General features: G+C 40.3%; 1 protein-coding gene across 10 annotated transcripts in view; it reads right to left on the bottom strand.

The window, feature by feature from the left end:
- MECOM (MDS1 and EVI1 complex locus) overlaps positions 1–27,415 on the bottom strand; it is a 628,368-nt gene that overhangs the window by 69,607 nt on the left and 531,346 nt on the right. For 6 of the 10 annotated variants that reach the window (XM_058188238.1, XM_058188237.1, XM_058188236.1 and 3 more), the window contains one exon: positions 16,927–17,061. Coding sequence is in view for 1 of the 10 variants with exons in the window: in XM_058188236.1 (XP_058044219.1) it covers positions 16,927–17,061 (135 nt within the window). In the remaining 9 variants the exon portion in view is untranslated. Of the gene's footprint in view, positions 1–16,926; positions 17,062–18,208; positions 18,309–18,650; positions 18,900–20,091; positions 20,615–27,415 lie in introns of those variants that run through there. The other 4 variants (XM_058188239.1, XM_058188243.1, XM_058188240.1 and 1 more) reach the window with 4 other exon arrangements.

A 27,415-nucleotide genomic window follows, 5' to 3' on the forward strand; every position in this document is an offset into this window, starting at 1 on the left:
CTTCCAAAACTTGAGAAGAGAATCAATATTCTTTTTTATAAGCAATGGTTTCTTGTCTTGCTATTCTCCCATAAATCCCATTTTTACCCAATACAGAATACTTCTGGCCAGAGTAAAATAAATCTACCAGTCCCTAGATTCTATCATTTTCAAGAAGAGATTGGACTGACATTTGTCAGAAATGGTGTAGGCTCTCCTGCTTGGGTGGGGGGTTGGACTAGATGACCTATAAGGTCCCTTCCAACTCTCTTAATCTGTAGTACATTCTGTAATATTATAGGGTTTTTGTCACTCTATGGATAATTTTATTCCCTGTTTCCCTTTAAGGATAGAATAGATTTCCATGTTGGCCACAAAAGAATGAAATTTATTTGCTCCATTAGCAGAAAGTAACTCCCAGGATTTACTTACTTTTTTGAAATACAAAATAAAAGAAAAACCTATTCAGCATAAAAAGGACTTGGCCAATTACAACTTAATGTGCCTAAAAACCATATCAAATAAATCAATACATCCATCAGAAAATCAATAGAAAATATACAGTACCATACATTCTCTGCCTCTTCTTTTTTTACAGTTCTCTGAAAAGACATTTATTTCTTTTTAATATTTCTGAATGTTTGAAGAGATTTCTCAGTTAATTTTATCAATGGTTCATGTAAATCACAATAATATATAAAGGGAGCCTCACTGTATAATTAACAATGAAGTATGGTCCTTCTTTTATTTTATTTTCATTACTGTAGATGAGCCATCAAACATGTGGTGTTCCAACGTGAAAAATAAATCACCCTTTTAGATTCAACCAATTGCTTTATCTTTAGTTGCAGTAGGTAATATCCATTGCCATGTTGTTGTATAAAATTCTTATTCTTCAACTGCCTTCAACTTTATAATATTTGAAATTTTTCTAGGATGAACTGATCACTGCATGTTTTGCTAAAATAGGATTTGGACCTGGGTTCTGACTTATTTGTTCTAAACTACTATTCTTTCCCCTTTTTCACTGAATTTTATTTCTGTACATTTCCTTACCTTACTGGGATCCCTACCCTGATGTACAATCTACTTGTGCTCCAAATTTGGCTGATGGATGAAAGGCCTGATATTCTCATATAGAAATTTCTGATACAAGGCAGATGTCAAGCTTTCTTCAATTATGAGATGTCATTCAGATCTTGAGACTTTAAGTATCCCAAAGTCAAGATATTTCTATCTCCTAAGAGCTGCTAAGAGGTTCTTATTGTGGAACACAATGCTCAGTTCCTACTAGGTAGAATAATGTGATTTGAACATTTCAATATTCATGATCTGTTCCTGTAGAAGGATCTGGGTGCTTCTTCCAAAACTTGAGAAGAGAATCAATATTCTTTTTTATAAGCAATGGTTTCTTGTCTTGCTATTCTCCCATAAATCCCATTTTTACCCAATACAGAATACTTCTGGCCAGAGTAAAATAAATCTACCAGTCCCTAGATTCTATCACTTTCAAGAAGAGATTGGACTGACATTTGTCAGAAATGGTGTAGGCTCTCCTGCTTGGGTGGGGGGTTGGACTAGATGACCTATAAGGTCCCTTCCAACTCTCTTAATCTGTAGTACATTCTGTAATATTATAGGGTTTTTGTCACTCTATGGATAATTTTATTCTCTTCTTTTGGAGAAATATGGACAGAACAGCAATTCTTGAGATGGTTCACTATTGTCCCAAAACTTCCCTATTTCAACACTATCTCTGACTGTGGATAAGTGCAGCTGCAGAATTTTAGAAATGCTTCCATAATCTTCTTTAGAAAGGCAGGCATTTACTTTCAGATTTACAAGACATTGAGTTTTTAAGATTCCATTTCAAACTTGATTTAAGTACTAGAAGCTTTGCTTTTTAAGGCAACTTGCTTTCTTAAATTTTTAATTAAGAAGCTTAATTTAAGAATTTTGGAGATTCTTTCACATTCTTTTTCAGAATAGCAAGCATTTATTCTCAGTGGGGTCCTTTGGTGTTCTCTGGGCTTGGTTGTTTTCTTGCAGACATTTCATTACCAAACTAGATACATCATCAAGCTCAGAGAGCACCAAGGACCCTATAGTTCAAGTCTGAGATACGAATGTTCTACGAATTACTGTCAGACTTAATAGACATCCAGTTTCCGGTATTCCATTTTAAACCTGATTTAAAAATTAGATTCTTGCTTTTGTTAAAAAAAAAAGTTTTTTTAACAAAAGCAAGATCCTTCTGTATCCTTCCAATACAGAAATTCTATATTTGAAGGATGCAATTAATATAACTATTCCTTAAGGACATTCATGTGTAATAATTCTACAGAGTTAAGACGGAGAATACAACAATAAATTGTAAATACAGCACAGAGAGGGAGCAGTTTAGAACAAGAAGAAAAGAGAGAATACGCTTTCTTTACCACAAAAATTTGGAGAAACCTTTGCAGTTATTTTTTTCCTAGTTAAGCCCTGTGAGTTTTGTTTAAGCATCAGCGACTATATTTAGCATGAGCAAAGAAGGACAGAAGCGTGAATTATGAAAGACCTTCAGCCTATCCAGGAAGTTATAATAAATTCAATAGCAGAGAAAATTTATCTTCCTGAACTATCTCAAAGGAGAGAGAAAGGGGAGGATGTACAACCCTGAGACATATACGCCAGACTAGAGAGATTTGCTTGTTTTGATATTTTCTGGTAATTTTTTTATTACACTGCTTAAGGAAATTCTACAATATATTTCTGAATTCTTTTATATCTTTTATCTCACTGTGCTGCCTGAGCTAAGTGGCAATTCGTTTCCGTGTCTCAGGAAAATCCTGCTTAATGTAGCAAAGAATTTCCATGTTCTCTCGTCTAACTCACCCTTTTAATCTTGTTGAGAGAGGTGTTTTTAGAATGCTGGTATGCATCTCTGCCATCTTCAGGAAATTCATGTTATTAGCCTGGGCAGCATTTAATGCAGAGCTTGACTGAGACAAAGCTCAACAGGTTCCCAGTTTCCAAATTTCCCTTTCCTTGCATTGGGCTAAACATTTCTTTGCCATTTTAAAACCATTTTCACTTGATTTGATAGAAAAGCAATTGCTTTTTATTTATTCCTCTTCCTCCCCCAGGAAGAAAAACATCTTAGGAGAGGAGTATGATATTCTGCAAATTATAGTTTAGTTACAAGGTTAAAGACAGTGGAAGACCAGGGTTCCTGGTGTCCTATGGTCCATGGGGTCACAAAGAGTTGGACACAACTTAGCAACTTAACAACAACAACAAGAAGCTTAGGATGGCTGCAAATTTCCTGTCTTTTCATTATTCCAACTCTATTTGATCCATAGATTCCACCTCAGTTCCTTTCCCAGATATAACATGAGGAACTTCATCCCATCAAGATTTTTTCAGACCAAGGAGAAAGGGCTAACAAGAAGATTGATGAATGATGGACCTAACAATAGATAAACTTCTGCCAATAGAGAAAGTTCAAAGACAATGTTTAGTTATCCTTGAAGAGGAGAAAGAAAACAGAAGTGTCTTTTTAAAGAGAAGATGACTTTTAGGAAAGACTTCTGGACTAGCATCATTAATAAGGAGGGTGTCTGTTCACTTTTTCTTCATCACTGTCTCTTAGTTTGTCAATTACACCAATGGAAGCAGTGAGAGATAACCCTCTCTGGTAAAGATTGAAGCATTCTGCTGGTGCCCATGAACATGCCTGAAAGCAGGAATCTGACCTGAGCAAAACACCATTATAATGAAAAAGCTTAGGACCTACCAAAAAAAGAGTGAAAGAGCACATGATTTGTATGTGTATGCAATAAATTTCCTTTGTGTTACAGTTATATGAAGCCTGCTTTAGTAATCCTTGCTCAGTTTATACTTCTGGTCTCAGAAAGGTTTACAGGCAGCCATAGAACATTTTAATTTCCAACAGTCTTTCTTTCTTTCTTTCTTTCTTTCTTTCTTTCTTTCTTTCTTTCTTTTTCTCTTTCTCTTTCTCTTTCTCTTTCTTTCTTTCTTTCTGTCCTTTTCTTCCTTTCTCTAAAACACAATTGTTTATTTTCTTAGAAAAAGCCTGACTATAATTCTGTGATTTGGGAGATGGGGGTAGAGGGCAAGGAAGTTTCCACCTTTCTGCATTTTATTTTCAACGTATTTATTTGGGGTTGGGTGTTTTTGTATCCCACCTTTATTAATTTTACGAATAACTCAAGGTGGAGAACATATCCAACACATCTTCTTTTTCCTATTTTCTCCATAACAACAACCCTGTGAGGAGGGTTGGGGCTGAGAGTGTGTGGCTGACCCCAAGTCATCCACCTGGTGTCAGGTGCCTTCAGGTCTGCCACCTGACTTTCTGCCTAAGGCAGGACTGGAACTCATAGTCTCTTGCTTTCTATCTAGCCTGGTGCCTTAACCACTAGACCAAGCCAACATAAACTTAATAAATAAAATCAGACTTGGAATGTGTTAGAGAATTGTCCTCTGAAAAGGAAGTTGCATGGTAATCCTTGAGAAAAGCAAGTGAATAGGAAGAAGCAATAGTGGAAAAAGACATCTACTAAAAACATCTTGCTCAAGGACATAGACACAATTAGGTTATAACAGTTTTTGAGTCCTTTTTAATTCTTTTTCTGAAATTACCGATCAGAATGTAAAAATCTGCTCATGGATATTTAACTTCAGGATATGTAATCCTCTATGAACTTCCAATTGATTTTATTAACCTCCAAGATTTCTGAGAATCTGTTCCAATGATTTTTTTTTTAGAGCTTCGAGTGGGGAAAACGTAAGAAGTCAGAGTGAACTTTAATTTTAAAGAGCTGGTGTGGTATTAAAACATTTTCATACCTGGAGCCTATAGCATGCAGCTCCCTTTCATTATTTTTATCTCTTTCATACAGTATATTTCTCCCTTTCTTTTCCTTTTGGATGTTGTATTTATAATGTAAACACAAACCTAGCAACAATGGGAACACTTCTTGTTTCCCCGCTGTCTCCCTTGTGATATTCATTTGTGGCTTAAAAGTGGCCCTCAGTTTCTCAGGGCATGGGTACGAGAGGAAAAACAGAGAGAGAAATGATAATGGCGTTAACGCTCCCACTTCCTCGTCCATTCAAAATGCAAAATTAATTTGAGCTGAGGGAATTGTGCCTTTATGCCTCCCTGGGGCAGCCCATTTTACACTTTACAAATCCTGGACAGGAAAGGAAAAAAAAACAGAAAAAAGAACTGGCTCGGTGAAACAGGCTAAATTGTTTTCTAGTACATTCTGTTCTCTGGTGCTATCGTTAAGAAACACGGAAACAGGTCTCAGTGGAGAACGAGTCCATATTCGATCCTTCCTTTTCCTGAGGTAAGGGAAGAAGAATCAGTCCACCAGACATTACAGTCCAGAGGCCTCCTGGGGTCTTAATGTCATCATAGGGATAGGATTTCAACAGCACTGTGACTCCTGCCTGAAACAGAAAGTTGGCACAAGAACTCACAGATATATTGTTTTGATTTAGCTCTGCCCAAACTGGTCGTCTGCTGCAATTTGTTCCAAAAGTTCAAAATCTGGTAAAAGGGGAAAGCGTAATTTCTTCCTTACTTAAGCTCACAACTTTCTGTAACAGGTGAGGATGTTAAGCTTCCTTCTCCAACTACTGCAAGTAATCAACTTGGAAGTTAGCTTCAGATATAGTCAATGTGTAGTCCTTCATGGAACTACATTGGCATGGAGGGAAGTAACCAATGGGCTACTCCAAGGTTCTGTCTTAGGCCCAGTACTCTTCAATATCTTCATAAATGATTTAAATGCAGGAATAGAAGGGAAAATCATTAAATTTGCAGACAATACAAATAGGAATAGCACTTAGACTTATATACTCTTCACAGTGCTTTTACAGTCCTCTCTAAGCGGTTTAGAGTCAGCATATTGCCCCCAACAATCTGGATCCTCATTTTACCCACCTCAGAAGGATGGAAGGCTGAGTCAACCCTGAGCTGGTTAGATTCGATCTGCCAAATTGCAGGTAGCCAGCAGGCAGCAGAAGTAGCCTGCAGTATTGCATTCTAACCACCGCACCACCACGGCTCTTAGGAAGCTGGCAGGAATAGGCAGCACACCAGAAGATAGGTTCAAGATCCAGAAGGATCTCAACAGATGTGAACACTGGGCCCTATCTAACAAAATGAAATTCAATTGTGAGAAAGGTAAGGCAAGAAAAAACCAAATGTACACGTATGGAATAGATGGAACTTAGTTCAATAGTAGTAACTGTGAGACAGACCTTGGGGTCCTAGTGGACAATCAAAAATGATGCAAAATTGTCCTAGTGGACAATTAAATTTGTTGCAAAAAACCAATGCAATCCTAGGCTGCATTAATAGAGGGATAGGATCAAGATAATGTGAAGTGTTTGTACCAATTTATACTGCCTTGGTAAGATCACACTTGGAATATTCAATTTTGGTCGTCACAATATAAAAAAAAGATGTTAAGATGCTGGAAAGAGTGCATAGACAAACAATAAAGATGATTAGGGGACTGGAGGCTAAAACATATGAAGTTGGATATGTCTAGTCTAGTGAAAAGAAGGACTAGGGGAGACATGATAGCAGTGTTCCAATATCTGAAGGGCTGCCAGAAAGAAGAGGGGATCAACCTATTTTCCAAAGCACCAGAAGGCAGGACAAAAACAAAAAAAGGAGAGAACCAAGCTAGGACTAAGGAAAAATTTCCCGACAGTGACAACAATTTACTAGTGGAACTGCTTTCCTTCAAAAGTTGTGGGTCCTCCATCACTAAAAGTTTTCAAAAAGAGATTGGACAGCCATTTATCCAGAGTGGTAGGGTCTCTTGCTTGTGCAAGGGGTTGGACTAGAAGACTCCCAGGTCCCTGCCAACTCTGTTGTTCTGTTCTATTCTTTTGTGTTCTGAGACATGAATATTGCTGGGGCAAATCACAGAAAGAAAAAAGCAGTGAGCAAACAAATATGAATTCATATCATTCATGCCCATCTTTTGTTTTACTTTTTTAATTCTGAATATCTTCCCCTTGTATGTTGTTGAGGGAAAATCAATATTTAAAAACCCAAGGCTGCAGTTCTGAATTGCCTTTGTCATATGTGCTTGAAAGCAAATTGGCCTTTATAGAATTTTGCCACCACTGTATCTACTTCACAACTCCTAAATTACTTGATGCCCTCACATGCAAAAGGACACTGTCCCAGTGCTGAAGAAAGGCTGTTTTTGGGGGGAGATGGCATACCTTCTCCTTTACTAGTGCAAGAAGATACTTAGGTTTCTTCTATCCCCAGGAGGAATGATACAGATTTTCCAAAGATATTCTATGAAATCCAAAGAATACATAATGTTTGTTTTCCCACCAGCAGCAGGGAATTCTGAAGGCCAAGCCAAGTGAACTGCATGTACAACATGGGATGCTAACATCTTTCAAACCTCATGTTTGAAAGCATTTAGAGCTGAATCAAAACAATACAAGAAAAACAAGAAGAAAAAAGAATATATAAGATACGTTCAGAATTATTTCCCAAAACTGATCCCTTATTGCAATCAATGGATGGAAGCCTGCACTGGATCTTAATGGATGCCCTAAGTTATAAAACCCCATTTCTGTATTTTCTCCAGATAGAGATACCATTACTCATCAAGATATGATACACAGGTAATCCTCAACCACAATTGAGCTCCAATTTCTGTCGCTAAATGAGACATTTGTTAAGTGACACTTGCTCCATTTTTACAACCTTTCTTGCCACGTTTGTTAAGTGAATCATAGCAGATGTTAAGTTAGGAACATGGTTATTAATGGCTCCCCTGTTAACTTTGCTTGTCAGAAGCTTGCAAAAGGTGATCACATGACCCTGTGACACTGTAACTGTCATCAATATAGACTAGTTGCCAAGCATCCAAATTTTGTTCATGTGACCATGGGGATGTTGCAACAGATTTAAGTGTGATGAAATGTCGTAATGGCACTTTTTTCAGTTGCCTGCAGCTTTGAACAATCACCAAATGAACTGTTGTAAGTTGAGAACTACCTGTATGTTTAATTTTGGAATGACAAGTTCTGTTGGGTGATCTGCAAGCCACGGTTTATACTGAGTACATACTGGGTAAGTCCAGCCATTGTGGTTGATTCAACAAAATATAATTAAAGGCAATGTGTGAACCAGGTCTTTGTTTTTGTTTGTGCTTTGATTACTTCCTTGCTTATGAATCTCCAAAGGGGTTAGGCAGGCTGGCTGGCATTGTAAAATGAACATTGAACTATCTAGCAAACCAGTGGATTCTGTAGTTTCACTCATATACAGGACACAGAATGAGGAGGAACACTGTCCTAAGTCAATAAAGTCCAACATGTACTCATCACAGTCTCAGAATGTAAAATTTTGCTGCAATCACTTTTCTGAGCATGATCAGACTGGACTGTATCTGCATTGTAGCTCATTGTCTAGAAATTGTATAGGAGGAAGAGAAAACTTTCCTCTTAGTTACAATATGACAATATTGGCATATTTATGCATCAAATTGGCCCCAATAGCTGCCTTCTAATCTGCCTTGAATGCACTGTGCACAGGTAAACACTTGGCCAGATACATATCTACAGCCATTAACAATTTCTAAATCACACCTTCTCCCAACGTGACTTTTAAGTCCTTTGAAAAACAGTTTACTCTGCTTTAAAAACTCAGCATAATCAAAACAGCAAGATAAAACATTTAAACCAAAAATGGCTACAAATTGAAAACCAGATGAGAATTGCCACCGTAACAGCTGACCAAAGTAAATATTTCTAAGACAAACTGAGAATTTTATAATTCTCCAGTGGATATTGGTAACACTGCAAGGCAAACCAATAACAACACCATACATTTTTCAAAAGGCCCTTTTTTAGGATTCAGTGAAATAAATGTCTTAGTTGACGATATGCTTTTGTTCGATTGAGATATCATAAAGGGGCAGAAATGGAAAAGACGGTCGTCTCTTCAAAGATAAGCAACGTGGTGTTTTATACCCCATTTCCCACAATGACTTACCACCAAACCTGTCCAATTTAGTTGACAGGAGTTAAAGTTTAAAACCATTGGAAGCTTACTTAAAATCTGTAGAATCTAGGAGTTCAGGAGTGACCAATCACAGATAGAGTTGGGGCTGCCAGATATCACTTAATGTAATGAAAACAATACAATGTATGATTTTCTATTTCTTTGTTCTGATTGCACTTCTGGATATGATTCATGAGCTTGTTATAAATTTTCTTTTAATGATTTCCTCTTTTCAGTTTTTAATATTTATATTCCACACATTCAGAGCCTATTAATCTTCACAACAATCCTGAATAATCGCTGGACTAAGAAACAGTTGCACAAGCAAACTTTGTAGAGAATCCAAACAAAGATATCCCATGCCAAAGATAGCATTTATTGTATCATAAAGGCTTTAACTGTTTTTAATTGTGTTGGGAAAATTAATATTTGGAAATATTTATTCCTTCTTTGTTTAAACAGTTCTAGGATACAATCCTTTGGTCTCCTACTTTGCTACTTACTAAATATAACTGTAGTCCTACACACACTGAAATGGACGACAAATAAGGCTGACCTCTAAAGTCACATGTGTACAGCCATTCCATTCCTTTGGAAGTGTAGACTTCAACTCCCCAGCCAGCATGTCCATTGGTGAAAATTCTGGAAATTGAGATCTACATATGGAAGATGATCAGATTGGAGAAGGCTATTTTATATGTGTATTCAGAGATCAGCCTTACTGGCCTTTGTGTGTTGTAGGAGAGCGCAGATTCACACTGTTAAATCATCATAGATGGATTCTTTTCTTATTCTTCTCCATTTCTTCCTCTAAACTTACCTATCCACCACCTGGAGTTCCCCCACATGTGTTAGGACTTGATGTGAGTTACTTGCTAAATTTTTGAGAAACAATACAGTGAATAGTAATTGTGGCTTTTGCTATTTGTGACACAGATATCCATCTTTATATAGTATGATAAAGCTCAGTTAACAAACTTTCCCTCAAGAAAAAGGGAGTGTTTAAGAAAGGGAGTGCTTATCATTTAGATTTTCTTGGAAGACTTCAGTGACACAATGCAACCTTGGGTAGAATTCAAAGTGAATTTTCCTCTGTTATTCTAATCATGTTTTCAAAAAGAAAAGGCAAGGGTTTGCCAGAAACCAGTAAGTGAATTAGTTTACCAGTTCCACTTCAGGTGTTTTTAATCTCTATTAAATCCTAAATGTTTACAAGATTATTAGATAACCTCCCATCAACACATTTCTTAATGCTTATATCAGCACTAAGTCTATATAACTATGCTTATTGAATCTCAGCTCTCCAAATATTCTTAATGTGTATTAGTAGGATTTGCAATTACATGGGGGGAAAAATCACTTTTAGGAATGGAGTGCTTCCTCAAAAATAGCCAATACAAGACCCCCGAACTTGATCCTCAAACACCTCTATAACAGGGGTGTCAAACTCAAGGCCTGCAAGCTGAATTCAGCCAGTGGGTGCTTAGATCTGGCCCACCTGGAAACAGTGAAGATCTGGCTTGCGGTGCCTTTGCCAGCAAAAACAGACCTTGGAAGAGCTGCACGCGACCCTCCTGAGCTCCGTTTTCACTGGCAGAAGGTTGCAGGAGGCCATCACAGCTGAAAATGGAGCTCAAAAGCCCATTTTCGCTTGCAGAGCACTTGCGCCATGACAGGTGCCCCGGACCCAAGTGACATCATGCTGACCAGTCCCCCCCAGTCCGCCCCCCGAGGTCAAACACAATCCTGATGTGGTCCTCAATGAAGTCAAGTTTGACACTCCTGCTCTATATGGTATCATCTATATGCCTTAATATAAAATTCTGGACAATGTTGTCAAGGATTATGATTACTAAAGTCCAAAATATTTGGACGGCATAAGATAATCTAGTCTTTCACTGAAGTATGAAGGTCTCCTTTCACTTGTATCAACTGCATGCGTGTTTCAGTCAGTAATGGATGGGATTTTCACTAGTCCACTTTTGAGGGCCATAAAATTGACTAATACAAGAAAGAAAGATAGCTTTTCTGTAGTTGGATATGGCCTCTGGAATTGGTTGACATTTATTTATTTATTTATTTATTTATTATATTTGTATACCGCCCATCTCCCGAAGGACTCAGGGCGGTTCACAGTCAAAAACAACAGAAAAACATATAATACATAAAAAGCTAAAAGAATAGACAGTTAAATTCAATTGATGCTCTAACTTTTAAATACAAATTTAAAACCTCATTTAAACCCTTTTTTTTTAAATCCCAAGTTTAAAACTACGTTCAAGCTAGTCCTGCTCTTCGAAACAGCAGCGTCTTCAGCTCGCGGCGGAAGGACTTGAGATCGGGGAGTCCTTCAGCTCTCATCTCTGCAAGCTTTCTAGAAAGCTTGCTTTGGTTCTCCGTGAGTACAGAATCATTGTTGATAATTAAGAAAATATTGCTATAGATGTGCATAATTCAAAGAACCAGGGAAGAAGTAACTTGGTAGCCAATTCCAGACTTAAATTTTTGTGTCGCCTACTCTTCTTCCAAATCATGTTTGGCTTGGTAAACAATGAACATTTGTAACTGTTTCTTTACACAAAGAAAGCAGTATTTCCGCCAAATAATTTAAGAGAATGAGCACTCCAATGTAGGGCTATATTTTCTAGGGTCAGTCCCAGAGTTAAGAGAATTTTATTGGCAAAGTAAATCCTATGGCTCACATTTCCTCTCTAGGTTCTTAAAGAACCTCTCAGGGAAGTAAAAAGGAAGTGAAAAATCATGTTTGATTTCCTCATCCGGTTCTTATTCAGAGGGTAGAAGGTATAATACAAGAATAGAAAGGAAAAGCCAAACTCGCAAACTCGCAGTACAATGTGGACCTCTGTAAGTTCCTATTGATTTTTAAACATGGAGCCCCTGTTGATTGCTACACCAAAAAGTGCCCATCCCATGAGAGTTAAAAAGCAGCAATGAAAGTATCAATTTCTATAAGAATAATACTGGAAAAGCATTGAAAGCTATCCTCCACTAAGCAAGTACACTAGCACTGTTTAAAAAAACTGTACCGTGTATCTTATTTTATTTAATTGGAATCTTCTGTCTTTCCTTTATCAGAAAGACTGCCCATCCATAACTTTGTCATTTTCTTATATATGTTTAAAATGTAATAATAGTTCTAAATTTATAACTCTTGTGTATATTTAAATATATAATTCTTCAGTAGTGGCCCAGTTCCGTTTTTGAATTATTGTAAGAGGTATATCAATGGCTCTCAGTCTAATCTATAAAACAGTTAAAACAGTTTGAGAACTGCAGAATTGTCAGGTTCTGAATCAGTGTTAGCAGTTATTAAATTAACTGAAATAAATGGGTTTAAATAACAACAAAAACACTAGCACCTGGGTAAAAAAAAATTTTTTTTACTTTTGGGATGAAAGTTTCCTCTTTTTTTAAATGGTTTTCATTGAAAAAGATTGGATATAAAAAATGTTTGACAGACCTGAACTCTAAAGGAAATGGATATCAATATTAAGTCACCAAGTTAAACTTCAGTGTATCTTCAGTAACATGAAAATAGTTGGGGCATGTTGGTGAGCTTGTATACTTATAAAAAACATTTTTAACAATTTGATGAATATTTATATATTTTAAAAGGTCTAGGAAAGGGCTTTTTTGGAAATTTTTTATATACATAGTAGATACTGTATGCTTGAGTAAATATATAATTATTATTGTGTTTATTTCCAGAGTATAGTATGCTATAGTAAAACATGGCAAATCAGACAAAAGTTTCTATGGTAATCTAATTCTGGCATAAGCACTAAAGAAGCACCCTCTGTTTTACGACAAAATGCAGCCCTAAGTACATATATAACGCATTTTAATATGTAAAACATAATAAATCCTCTGTTTCAAAAACTAATCAGCTGTTGATTATGTTGATGAAACATACTGATAACTTTTTAAAAGAGGTTGCTATCATTGTTATATTTACATGGCATCTAAAAATTTACTGAGAAGTAGGCTCTTTCTGCTGCATTTGGTAAGAATTATTCTCTAATAAACACATTTACAATTGCACAGTTATGGAATTCAATGGATTTTTCCCAACCTGAGGCTGATTAAGCATGCATATATTCAAGATGTACCACAGATTTCTTACTAATAAACAATTTTTCACTTAACATCAGTTCTTTTGAATCTGCACTTTTGTGCTTGTCACATCAACATTATATTTGCTTCACGTGCTGGGTGGCAAGAGTTTTGTTTTAATAAATAAAAGAGAGATATCTACTTGTAAAATGCATGGTGATTATTGAATGTCTTTATAAAAACCTGTAAATGTCAATAACCATGTTTCCCTAACACTGGAGAAGCAGATATCTTACATTTAAATGCAGTATATTTGAACACCCTCACTATATCAGACAAAACCAGGTTCTCAATATTACAATTTTTCAAATATCAAAATTTAGCTAATAATATAGCTGCCTTCAATTAGTTTTTAAAACATGCACTTATATATACCCAAACACAAACATTTGCATTATCTCACTGATTTATAATTAGGTGGAGACACACAAGAAATTTGTCTTGGTGCAAAAAAGAAAAAGAAAGAAAGAAAGAAAGAAAGAAAGAAAGAAAGAAAGAAAGAAAGAAAGAAAGAAAGAAGAAAAAAAAAGAAAAATTCTAACAAATTGCTGAACTGCCTAGCAATTCCAAACTGATTTCAGATTGGAAAATATAAATGTAACTGATAAAACCGCTTTAAAGTACATTATTAGAATTTCTTATATCCTATCAAGGGTTTTATGCAAAGAAAAACAGCAAAAACCAGTTGCACAGAGTTTGGAATTCATTATTTGTTAGCATCTTGAATTACACTCTTTTAAAAGTTATTAGACATGACAGGAGATAATACGACAGACCTGGGAAATTCTAGATCAACTTTACTGCAAAGGGAGAACGAATCTCCCCCATTCAGTCTTAAAAGTCCTGCTCTACGTCCAATCAAATGAAATATGAGTTGTTTTCAGTATACATATTTTGACTGCATCGCATTATTCTGAAATTGTTCATCTTGGTACAGCTTATTTATAGTTTTAAGAAGGAACCCTGTTCTTTTGTAAAGTTGATCCAAAGTGATGAAATATGACCTCAGACAAGAGTGCCAAAGAACTTTGACAAATAAAGTCCAAAAGCAAAGTTTAAGCACAAACAGAGCACACAATTTTCCTTCCTTCCTTCCTTCCTTCCTTCCTTCTTTCCTTCCTTCCTTCCTTCCTTCCTTCCCACTCCCTCCCTCCCTCTTTCTTTCTCCCTTTCTTTCTTCCTTCCTTCCTTCCTCTTTCTTTTTCTTCTTCCTTCCTTCCTTCCTTCCTTCCTTTTCTTTTGCTAGCTTTTGAGACACATTTTGAAAGTCATGTCACCAACATCTTACAAGTCACATTTGCCATGCCATCTCTCCAACTTTCAGCCCAGTAAAATAGTGTTCATACTATTGATTAGGCCTGATAAATAACTCCTTTTCATTCCTGGTAAAGAAGAGTGTTTCCCTACTAATTTTATAGGTTAATTTGAGCTAATTAGACATTAACACAGTTACCGCTAATCATGTATCCCTGCTTGGTCTCAGAAGTTAATGAATGCCCCCATTGCTTGAGATATATTATTAAGTGATCAGGAGAGCTAATTCACCAGTTAGCAGTCATTTTTCCTTATGGATGAATGGGGAGAGTGACAAAATGGCAAATAGTACCCTCAGCTGTTTTAGCAGACATTTCTTTTTATTAAATCAAATTCACAGCATGTTTCATGACTAAATTCCCATCCATATTTGATTTGGAACGTAGTAATAAAAATGTATTAACCCTGTATGCTGCCTGACTCTTGATGTCTCTTAACAGAAGGAGAAGCTCATGTTATGGACAATCATTTAAAAAGGATCCTCCAATCTGTTTAATATATGAATATGTTGGTTTGAAATATTTTGCGTCACATATTAAATGTATCTATAATTGTTAACTGCATGTGATTTGTGTGACGTGACTGTCATTTTTTTTCTTTTATCACTGCACGCTACCTAAAGAACAAGTAGCTTTTTATTTAAAGGTTTGAAGAAAGATCAGTTGCCTAAATACGAACTACAAGTGGCCCAAGATAAAATAAACACAATTTTTTAAAAAAGAGAGAGCTGCTGGCAAGAGTACAGATGCCATTACCAAATGTGAAAAATGTAAACATCAAAAAATAATGAGTTCCATGGTGTCCACTCCCAACCCGGTGAAGCTGCTGGAGTGACTGTTCCATATTCTAGATGTGTTTCTCCTTCAGTCTGCCATATGTTTTGTTATTTTTAGTACATGATCAAGATGCAGGCCTTAAGCCAGCCATTCTCCCCCTCCCCCCACTTCTTAAATCCATTTGGATTTATTTATTATATTTTCCTTCTTCTTTTTTCCCCCCACAGCTAAACCTTTACTATAGGTAAAAATAAATTGAGCACAACACTGCCGTTTCCTTTCTGAATTGCCTGCACAATCTCGGGACGGATCATTTTTCTTTGCCAACCAGACAGCAACAGTCTGAATGTATATTTCATTTGCTAATGGCCTTTTATTGCTTCTTTACTTGAACCATGTGGTCGGCAAGAAAACTGATAGGGAGGGCCCAGTTTTTCTGTTTGTTCAACCTTCCTCTACATATTTAGTGAGGGGGGGGGCTTAAGAGGTCACTGCTTAAAAAGATAGATGGCCACAAATTTAAAAGAATGCATATGTTATTTTGCCCTGTGAATTTGTGGGATGCTGTAAACAGCAGAGAAGATAAGAACAAACTGACTACAGTAAGGATCTGATTAGCAAGAACTGTTATCTATTGAAGATTTGTACCTACTTGTGATTTTATTTACCATGTTATATAAAGGTAATTAAATAAAATAACAAGTGTGGATACTACACCTGATTTACAGAGCAATTCTCTATATCTTTATTGAGAAGCATGTTCCATTGAGTTCCCTGATACTGCCTTACAGGTGAGTATCTATGTAAGCACATACTAAGAGATGCATAGTGAGGATTGTAGACTCAATTTTTTAAATATAAAAATGAATCAGGTTGTTTTCTACTATAAGAAATGGTAGCTTATTAATATGAAAAATACCGATACAATTTTTAAGAAAATCAGTCAACCTCAAATATTTCATCCTACTAATTTTTAAAAGGGCAAAATTATAAATTAGTTTTTATTCACAGTTTAAATTATGTATTTGAAGCAAAGACACAAAGACAAATACTAGTCCATTCCAAAACAAAACCACTCAGGAATTTCTATCCTTCAGAATTTAAAAAGAACAAATATAATTATATTTTAGTTCCTATTATGCTTGACGAGTCTAAATTATCAAGGAAAAAATGAAACCAATTTTGTTTAATAATAGCGAGCAAAATTATCCATGTTCACAAAACAAAAATGTCTCAAAACTGATAGTTAGCAGATATCTGAATCATATTGGTGAAGTAATTCTTTTTAAAAAAAAAAAAGCTTTCCATTTCAGAGATGTGTGCCAAATATTTCTAAAATGTAAAACTAAGAATTAAATATTCTGGTTAACCACATATTAATTTGCAAATATTAAAAGCACAGAAAAGCAGATAACTTCACATATGTATAAATAATATGCATCCCGCGTTTCATTCTTAAAATAAATGTAGCCAAAAGTGTATTAACTTGGGTAGCAATGCTTTTGTAAATATATCTTTTGCTTTTAAACTGTTTCATTTCCTTCACACCTCTATCCAATAATTACACTAGCACACATCGACAACTTGAGGTTGGCTACTATTTTGTTTTCTCCCATGGAAAGCTGCTAAAAATAAGTTCAGAAAACGTTCACTACATACCTGATCACTTATTTGACATGCAACAAGATTAGGCTGATAGTAGCATCCAGCAAATTTGATATACTTTAGCCAATTTCCTACATCTGGCTGGCTGGCATCAATATAGAATTTCACATTGTAATGCTCATCCAAGATCTAGAGAGAAAATAGAAAACAAGACATGTTTGTTGTTGCTTTGGTCTCATTCAGCTAGTTTGAAAATAAATCAGAGTCCTTCAAATAAACAAACAGAAAAGAGCTTAAGTGTGTTTTTTAATGAAGTATGCTTCTTCAGTGGACTTCACAAAAACAATTACCAGTAAATAGGCCCCAGTAATTAAAAGAACAATTACTCTGTCACAGATATACCTCTTGCAATATATTTTTCTATAATCAAAATGCAGTGGGAAAAATCCTAAGAGTTCTTTAATGAAAAATCATATGAATAGTCCTGACTTTTTACAAAATATTAGGTTTGGTTATTGGCAAACAAATGCAAATTTGGCTAGCGTCATATCCATAAGTTGCCTCTTAACAGTTTACATTTAATATATCTTTTCCAGTACAAAATTTCATGGGTTAGAAAAAGACTAGGTTTATAAGAAGTAATTGTCCTTTAAGTTTTATATAATACGTGGTCAAGGGATAAAATTGCAAGAATTGCCTAATAACAGGGCCCCTTTTATACCACACCAAAGAAAATAAATACAGTGAAGTGTAAACACTTGTACAGAATGTAGCTGCTTTTGGCATATGTCCTTAAATTAATTCAGATGAAAAAAATTGCAAACTTAATGTGATTGCTACAGGTTATGTTAGAAATAATACACCATAAGAATATTATGATAAAAGCCTAAATATTACAATGCAACATCACAATTTGCCTATCTAGAGGCCTCATCTGAGATTTCAGCTAAGTATGTCAAAATGTACATTTAAGACTCCTTAGTGTCACAAATTTTCCATGTCGGATTTTAGACAAAACCCCATGGTAAAACTGCAGAAACGAAACAAAACTACCATCACTATCAACAACAGCAAAACATCACCAAAACCAAAACCAATATAGATTTATGGGAAATTGTAGAAGGGAAGAGATTATTCAAAGACTGAAATGTAAAACGCATGTTTAAATTCATAGCAATTCTTGTTTTTGAACTGTATGTCTTAAGAATCCTTGTACCGTTTGTCATCTCATTTAATAAAATCCTAAATTAAGATTCCTTTGAAAGAATAAACAATCTCAGCTCCAATTCAGCAATTAAATGAACCTAATGGATAAAGCTACGTTATTCTGGCTCACCTGATGTTAAAGTAAAAAACTGGAGGTCAATATGCTCCTAGCCGGAAAGCATTTTTCACCAAGAGTTCAGGTAATCACCCAGAAGCAGTTTTAGATCATTAACTCTTCACAAAACTTCAAGAGGCACAAAAGCCCAGGGCACAAGGCAATGGAGCACTAAGAAAGTGCCTCTTGTATGTTTTGTTAAGCAGCAAGCACTTAAACCAACAAGGGTGCCACCAATTTTTAATGTTTAATGCATGCCCCGAATAGAGGGGCCTGCCAGGGGTGAAAACCCACTTCAAAGTCAATTTCAGGAGAAGAATTAAGCCTTGGAATCTTTTTACACATGGGGCTTTGTGCATTTGGCCCAGCGCCTCCACTGCACACAGAAAGAAAAGTTGAGCTTTCAGCTTCCAGAGCAAAATTACTTCCACCTCCCTCCAGAAGAAACCTCACTAACCTCATCATGTCCCCCGAGACTTTGGCTGGATCATCAGGGAAGCAACCGAGAAACAAAATGAAGCAAAGTAAAAATAAAATAAAAACCAGTTCTTTGGGTGAGAATGCCCAAGGAACAAACTAGGGTGCTTCAAACCAGCTTCCTTGTGTTCAGAGACATGGCTTGTGGATACAGGACAGAGGAATACTTGCAGACATATAGAAAAAGACTTTGATGCAGGAGGCCAGGCCAGATTTATCTGGGCCTCTTCCTGAAGCCCAGGAAGAACTGGGCAGGAGTGTATTGAGAATGGTTAGATGAGTTATGCCGCCTTTCAAGCACTTATCCTTTCCCTTAAGGACACCCTCTGAATTGTCCCCACCCCACCCCACTTTTCAGAGGTGCCACACTTTTTCAAATTTCCATTCAAGCTTCAGAAGTTTTATGACTCAAGAGAAATCTAGGCAGCGTAAAGGAGGGTACACTGAAAAGCCTTCTAATCCCACACCTTGAATAATTCATTTTTCATTTAGATTTCTTCAGCTCAACTATTTCTGAAGCATGACTCCAGCAACTGATGTCTAAAGTTCAAGATCAGGCTTTGGGGGTTGGTTTGCTTCTCCCCCTTCCTTCCCTTCCAGTTGCTGCATTTGAACAAACTAGTGCCTTTTTCGTAGGACAAAAAAAAGTAAAACTGCTGCAGTCCTGACCCTTCACTTTCTCTGCCTTTCCCCTATTCCACCTAATGCCACTGATTGATTATTCTTTCTTTCTTTCTTTCTTTCTTTCTTTCTTTCTTTCTTTCTTTCTTTCTTGGCATACCCTATACTTAATTCAAGTTCTTTATTTCAAAAGATCAAGAGAAGCCTTCTGCCCAGTGGATTAAATCAATCAGAACTGCCAAACTTCCTCCCCAAAACACATTTAGAACCAAAAACAAAGCCCGAGAAGAAAAAACGCTCCAAGAACCGCGCGCCCTTTAATTCTTCAACTTTTCACCGAATCGCTGCAATCCACCGCTTGACTACCAGCCTGCAATATAGTACGGTCGCGTTTCCCGGTTGCTCGAGGATTTCGGATCCCACATAGGGGCTTTTTACCTGTTCCCTAATTTTCCGCGTGGGCTTTCTTAAGCAAAACAACAACAACCCCAGATTCGGGGGAGATGGTCAGGGGTCACATCTGCCCCCCAGCCTTTCGCGCCCCACACCTCTCGTTCTGTCTTCTCTCCCCCCCACCGTTCGAAGCCTTTTTTTGGCCCCAGAGACAGATGACAACAGGCTGCAGGATCGACAACAGGCTGCAGGATGGGGAGCAGCGGAGGAGGAATTCTTATTTTAGGCCTTGGGGTGACATTTTGGGGGAGAGAAACCCACAAACCGGACCGAGGGGGGGGGGGAAGAGAGCGAAAGTTGTCCGGGCCTCGTGGAAACAACACCCCCCCACACACACACACACATACCGCGCGCGCTCCTTCTTCTTCTTCTGAGGAGTCGGCGCGTGCGATCGTCTTACCTTGCCCAGCTCGGATCACAGCAGGTCCGACGTTTGTCCCCCAAAATCCTTCCTTTCCTTGGAAAGGGGGCGAGGCGTTGGCGGGGGTGGGTGGGAGAAAGGGAGGATTGCAAAATAAAAAACAATAATAATAACGCCAATCCTTCAAACAGCTGTCAGCAACCTCTCCTGAGGAGATTCCTCCCCCCCCCTCTTTACGCGCCCTCCCTTCTTCCTAGGAGCTTTCGCAGTCCTCGCTGGCCAAAGAAAGGCGTCTAGGAAACCCGGCGCAGTCCCGCCGGCTCGGCTTCCTGAAGTGCTCGAATTCCTTCTCCGGCATTTGGGGCGGGCTACGGACTCGTATGCGGGGGGTTGGTTGGTTGAGGGAGAGACTTTCTTCGCCTCGCTTGAAAACTTCTCAGGGTCCTCGCCCGGCGTGGAGGAAACGGGGGGGGGGAGGAGGAAAGGTTGAGGAGAATTACGGTGGGGAAACACTCCCGAGCTCTTCGCCGAGAAAGCGAGTCTCAGGCAGGGGCTGTCGGTGGCGGGCAGGCTCAGGGGCCCAGACGCGCGGCGATCGTTTTAATTGTCCCCATTGATTCCGAGCCGGCGTGTTAATTTCTTCCCTTCGCCCGGCGTGCCCTCTGGCTGGCTGGCTGGCTGAGCGCGCGGGAGGGGTGGGGAGCGAGGCGGGCGGGGTAGAGGGGGGGGAGGAACGGGAGGGACGGACGGACGGACGAGCCTCTCTGAAGTGGGTGGGTGTGTGGGGGGGCGCGCGCGCGGGTGGGAGAAGTGGGGGGAGAAGGTTGGCTCTGCGTGGAGTTGAGAGAAAAGTTACCCAGGCGGGAGGGAGGACGCGTGCGCGCGCCCGCGCGAGGAGGGGAAAAAATAACTTCCTTTTCACACTTCGCCGCCGCCGCCGCCGCCGCTTGATCACAAGGGAGGAGAAAAAGCGTGTAAGCCAGGGAGAAAAGAGGGAGGAGGGGTGAAAGTTCCCCGGGTGTCTCCTCCCCGCGCTGCGCCCCGCTTCCGAAGAGCCCTGGGGACAGGACCCCCCTCCTCTCCTTCCTTCCTCCCCTCCCCCCCTTCTTCTTTCTCTCGCCGGCCGAGGGGCGTCTTTGCCCCGTGAGTTGCCACTTGAAGCAGAAGTTGCTGAGGGAGGAAAGGTTGAGGAGAATTACGGTGGGGAAACACTCCCGAGCTCTTCGCCGAGAAAGCGAGTCTCAGGCAGGGGGCTGTCGGTGGCGGGCAGGCTCGGGGGCCCGAAGACGCGCGGCGATCGCTTTAATTGTCCCCATTGATTCCGAGCCGGCGTGTTAATTTCTCCCCTTCGCCCGGCGTGCCCTCTGGCTGGCTGGCTGGCTGGCTGGCTGAGCGCGCGGAAGGGGTGGGGAGCGAGGCGGGCGGGGTAGAGGGGAGGAACAGGACGGACGGACGGACGGACGAGCCTCTCTGAAGTGGGTGGGTGTGTGGGGGGGCGCGCGCGCGGGTGGGAGAAGTGGGGGGAGAAGGTTGGCTCTGCGTGGAGTTGAGAGAAAAGTTACCCAGGCGGGAGGGAGGACGCGGGCGGGCGCCCGCGCGAGGAGGAAAAAATAACTTCCTTTTCACACTTCGCCGCCGCCGCCGCCGCCGCTTGATCACAAGGGAGGAGAAAAAGCGTGTAAGCCAGGGAGAAAAGAGGGAGGAGGGGTGAAAGTTCCCCGGGTGTCTCCTCCCCGCGCTGCGCCCCGCTTCCGAAGAGCTCTGGGGACAGGACCCCCCTCCTCTCCTTCCTTCCTCCCCTCCCCCCCTTCTTCTTTCTCTCGCCGGCCGAGGGGCGTCTTTGCCCCGTGAGTTGCCTCTTGAAGCAGAAGTTGCTGAGGGAGGGAAAGGAGCAGGCTGGAGTGGAAGGGGGGGGCGGTGACGAGGAGCGGGTGAGCCCCAAGAAGAGGTATCTCTTTTCCCTTCTCCACCTCGTCGCCTCCGCGGCCGCTCGGAAGCCAGACAGAGGCTCCTCTTTCAATTTTTAAAGTGACAGCCGCCTCCTCTGGCGAGAGAGGTCACAAAAAGGTCGCCCAGGCAGAAGCCCTTGCCCGGCAGACTGATTACGGATGCGCTCGGCCCCGGGAAACGTGTCAGTCCCATCCAGGTCACTGGCGGCCAATCGGGAGATCTGGCTTGGCTGTGGGGGGGGGAGTTCGTTAAGTGGGGGGCAAGCCCTCCCTCGACTTTTTTTTTTTTGCAGGGAAGGCTGAAAGGGGGCGGGGAGGGGGAGACGTCCCATCGTTCCCCCTCATTCTGCTCCAGTGGTGTCTAAGAAAGTGCAGCGCTCTGCCTCGCTCCGGCTATGTTGATTTAAGGCGAGTTTTACGCACGCCGGCCCCGCTTTAAGTTTAGTCTTGAAACGGGCAGCCTCGGTTTATAAGCGAGGAGGTAAAGAGGTGAACTTGCACCCGCTGGTATCTGGGGCCGCTTTTATTGCCGCGGGGTTTTTGGCGGCTTTCGACTAACCAATAGCAAAAACTTGGCAAATGGAACTGCTGGCGATTTACGCGCATTTAAGGCAAGCGATCCGCGCCTTGTCTCTTTAAAGACTGTTAATGACACCAGTAGCAGTTGCAAGGCTTATATTTGACATTTGCTAACCGGGATTTGACTGTATTTCCCCCCCCCTCCGCACACACACACACCCTCCCACTCCCGCGTTCTACGTTTTTCACTCCATCTCTTTCACTTCGTAAAATACAGGAATTTTGACATTAGAGCTTTAGAGCGAAAAAGCGCAACGGCATTTTTAGGCGGGTTGGCGGGACAGATCTTTAAAAACCGTCGATGCTAAATGATCATTAAGCTTTTCGTATAAACATATGGAAGCCTATAAAAACATACGAAGAAAATTTTCAACAAAGCCGTATTTTCGACTTTTCTTGAGACGTGGTTCCTAAAGGCGGTAATCAAGTTTTGCTGCTGCCGTTCTTTGCCGAATACAGGCGCATTAAACCAGCATTTCATGTTACCAAAAAAAAAAAAAAAGTAAAAAAAAAACAGACAGAAGAGAGTCCTGGATTTCGGATTACTAACTTCACCCTCTCTCACAGGCTTTCTTCGGCTGTCTATTCGCGACACTTGTCTCTTATCCCCTGTTTAACCGAGTTAGTGGGACCCAGCAAACTGGGCTTTGTTCTGGTCACAGAACAAAGTAGAACGATTCCCAACGAACTGAACTTAGCGATGACTGCCACCCAAAGTCAGAAGTGTTAACAATAAATGGGGAGTTGCTTTGGAATTTTACACGCGCGCCTCGGCATCCATTCAGACTAAGCGAGGAGACTCGCGTTGGAAGGGAGGCCGTGAGAAAGGTACAGGGCTAGAGTGTGTGCCACTCGCACGGATGCCAACAAATATAGGGGAGGGTTTGGGGGGGAGTTCGACGCTGTGCGCCACCCCACTGATCTTTTTTTGTCCTTTTTTTAAAAAAGGGTGCTGGGCTAATTTCTTAGGCTCCGCGAACCTCCAAACCTCCAAACCAGAGCCTTCAACAGCTAGGGAAATGGTGGTGGATAGGGCCCGAAGCAGCTAGGGAATGGTGGGGGGAAGGAGAGAGGGCAGGTCACCAGGGGCCAGTGGCAAAAGTGACAAAAGAGGCTGATTAATTCGTCTGAGCGGCCTGTTATCGGTGACACTGAACGGTTATTTTGGAGAATGCCCATTGTTCCGAAAGGGGAGGCCAAGAGAAGTGGGCAGCGAGCGCACCCGGCGATCGTGGCCCACTCGCCAAGGGCGGAAGGAAGGCGTGGGGTGGGAAGAGATACCTCGGTGAGTAACCCGAGATAATTTTTTTTTTATCCCCTTTGGGATCTTTCCAACGGAGTTGAAGTTTGGGAGGTTTCTACAGGCCCCCGCCTTCCCTCTTTCGATTTCTTGCCACTTTGGATGCCTCGTTCTCTCTCCTCTTTTTTTTTTTAATTTAGCCATAAATTGGAGCAGTTCGAGCTCTGAGCTGTTCTATTTTCTCCCTGTCAGAATGAAGGATTTGCTTTATGATGCATTGTGTATTAAATACAAGTAATCTGGGAAACTGATGGCTCCAGAGCCCCAAACGAGGACCAGAGCCGAGGTTCCTTTTCTAACCCGGGCGACGCCGAAGTTCACACACCTTCCAGCCCGCCGCCGCCCCCTCCGCCGCCGCTTGGGTTGAGCCTCCCGTAAAAGCACTTTCGCCGCGTAACAAGGAGGAAGAGATGAAAGAAAGAAAAAGCCTCGGGTGCAAAGACAAGAATTGCGCGGGAGAAAAGGCTCCTGCTGTGTTTGCCCCGCGATACCCGGGCAAGCAACCACGCGGAATCCGTGGCACCGATTTCCGTCCCCGGATTGGAAGGCAAAACGCCAAGAAGGAGCAATGGCGGCTCCCGGCCGGTAGATGGCGTTGCGGGCTGGTCTTCAATCAGCCTTTTGCCTTTTCCTCCAAACCTCGCAGCCTAAGCGCTGAGCGCTTCTGGGGTCGCCCAAAAGTGCAGTCGAAACCCAGTTCAAACAAAGGGGAGCTTTACCCCCGGCTGCTTGCAGGAGGACACGGATTGGAGGTCAGAGGGACACTTCACAGTGTCCCTTCATAGTGCTTGTGGACTACTGTTCAAGTTATCCCCAGCAATGCCTCTCTGTTGATCCCTTCACAGTGCTTGGACTACACTTCCAGTCATACCCAGCAAGTAGAAGCTGTACTGGCCAAGAATAATTGAAGCTGTTTGGGCAATTTGTCTGAAGAATGCCATGTCTATGTGGACATAGAGTGAGGTGGTTGTTTTTTTTTAAAGTTTTTATCCTTTTTGTTTTCAGTAGCACCCAAGAAGTCTGGGAAATAAATTAGCATAAAATGATTATCTCTTATCACCTCCATCTATGAAACTTCTGCACATGTTTTTACTGTATACCTAACATCTACTCCTCAAAAGTGGACAGACATCTCAGAAAATGCTAACAATACAACCATGCCCAGAATAAAGAGGAACTACCTGCCCAAACCTGGAATGAAAATAGGAGAGTCACTATTCCCAACATGGTTGAATTCATAAAATATCAAGTTTGTAGATCTCAAGACTTCTATATGAAAGACCAACCAGCTGTCTATATACTAGCGTTTGTTGTAAACTTCAGTGGTATTAAAAATACAAACATCCACGGCACATATTATAACAGTATTTCTGGTACATGTAAGACTGTGTTACTCCATGATGGTCAACTGGATTGTTCTGTCTCCAGATTTTGAAATTAGAAATTCTTCGACAACTCTTGGAAACATTGTAAATGGGTGGATGGTGGATTATTTTAAGGCAATGTTTCTTAGCTTTGCAACTATAAGATGTCTGGACTTCATCTCCCAGAATTCCTCAGCCAGATGGCTAGCTGGGGAATTCTGGGAGTTGATGTACATACATTTTAAACATGTGAAAGGTGAGAAACAGCCTTAGCGCAGAGAAAAGGATTAGGCCTAACGAACAGGGCTCATATGACCCTAGAAAGTGGGTGAAGGAGGATTTATAATCCAGCAATTTTGCAATTCCACACAAATAGACTGTTCATAATATTCGTCATTTAGGGGATAGAGATATTTGACAATGCATATCCCAGCTTCCACCAGAAGGCTGCTTGGCAACTATATCTCTTGCAAAATATTTGAGGATATTTTAATGCTGAGGAGACAATACCAGAGAGAGAGAGATGCTAGGGATGCATTAAAGACCTACCAGATGCATTCAGTGCTACTTGACTAGCTTTAACATGGGTTAGGGTTATTCAGTGATCCCAGGCATGAGCAAATTCAGAAAATGGATTAATTGTTTCTAGATTTTTATCCCACCTTTTTATATATAACTCAAGGCAGCAAACTTACTTTTTGCCTCCGTGATAATAAACTGTTCAGTATTATTAACTTTATAGTAAACATGTGAAAATATAGTTGTTAAACAAAGATGAGGCTCCAACTGCAGACATCTTCTTGAAATATAACCTGTCTAAGTCCAGTAAAGAGCAGTGGTGCCTATCATCACTCTAGTCAATACCAGCACATGAAAAGTGGAAGAGATTGGCAGGGGATACATAATGTGACATCGCACAAATCATCATCATCATCATCATCATCATCATCATCATCAATCATCCAAGAGCAACACATTTATGAGTAACGTGATATAGCATGCCAACTATCGCCTATGGATATTCTCAGTCATCCAGGTCATCATTGTCCCAAAGGTGCCTTTTTTTTCAAGAGGCAAATGGACTTCCTGGTTTTTCTTTGAAGACATTTCTCTTCTCATCCAAGAAGCTTCTTCAGAAAGTCCAGCTGCCTCTTGGAAAAAAAGGTCCTTTGGGATTCCAACTGATTACTTTCCTTGTCTCTGTTTTTTGGGTACTTGTTAAGAAGATGGTAGCCGTTACTTACTCCTTGTGTTCCCCACCTTCCCCATTCTCTGTTGCTGGTTCAAAGCTCCCCTATTTTTTCCCCAATGGGAAAAACAATCCAAACAATACCAGAAAAACATGGACATCAAATTGCACTATAGATGTGCTGATCCCTGGACATATAGAGAAGTCTTATTCCTAGGGAACTGCATAGAATTACAATTAGAATTGGGGAGTTCCTCAATTATTTTTATTTATTTGTATCTCATCATTATTATTTTATAAATAACTCAAGGTGACAAACATATCCAATACACCTTCCCCACAATTATAACCCTGTGAGGTGGGTTGAGCTAGGAGAGAATAACGTAGCAGGCTTTCATGGCTATGGCGGGACTTGAACTCACAGTCTCCCTTTCTAGACTGGTGCCTTAACCATTAGATCAGGGGTGTCCAAACTTGGTCCCTTTAAGACTTTTGGACTTCAACTCCCAGAGTTCCTCAGCCAGCTTTGCTGGCTGAGGGACTCTGGGAGTTGAAGTCCAAAAGTCTTAAAGGGACCAAGTTTGGACACCCCTGCATTAGATCAAACTGATTCTTACCCAGTGATTGTATGGAATGAGAGGAAAACACTTTTTTAGGCCCAGTCTCTGTCTTAGAAATGTTCAAGGAATACCTGGGAGAAAACTGACTTTGCTTTCAGGTAAGTCTTTTAGCATATAATATAGAGAACTGGCAATATATAAGATAAAAGGGGCTCATGATACTGATCATACTCTGATTTTCTAAATAAAAGCTGTAAAGAAATGCCTTGCATTACTCAAGTTTCCTTTCTGCTTCAAAATCAATATAGAAATCCACCCTCAGATTCTGCTTTATCTGTGATTTGTCCAGAGTGCCACCATTTCTCACAA

This window comes from Ahaetulla prasina, chromosome 6 (assembly GCF_028640845.1).
Source record: "Ahaetulla prasina isolate Xishuangbanna chromosome 6, ASM2864084v1, whole genome shotgun sequence".
NCBI classification, from domain to species: domain Eukaryota; kingdom Metazoa; phylum Chordata; class Lepidosauria; order Squamata; family Colubridae; genus Ahaetulla; species Ahaetulla prasina.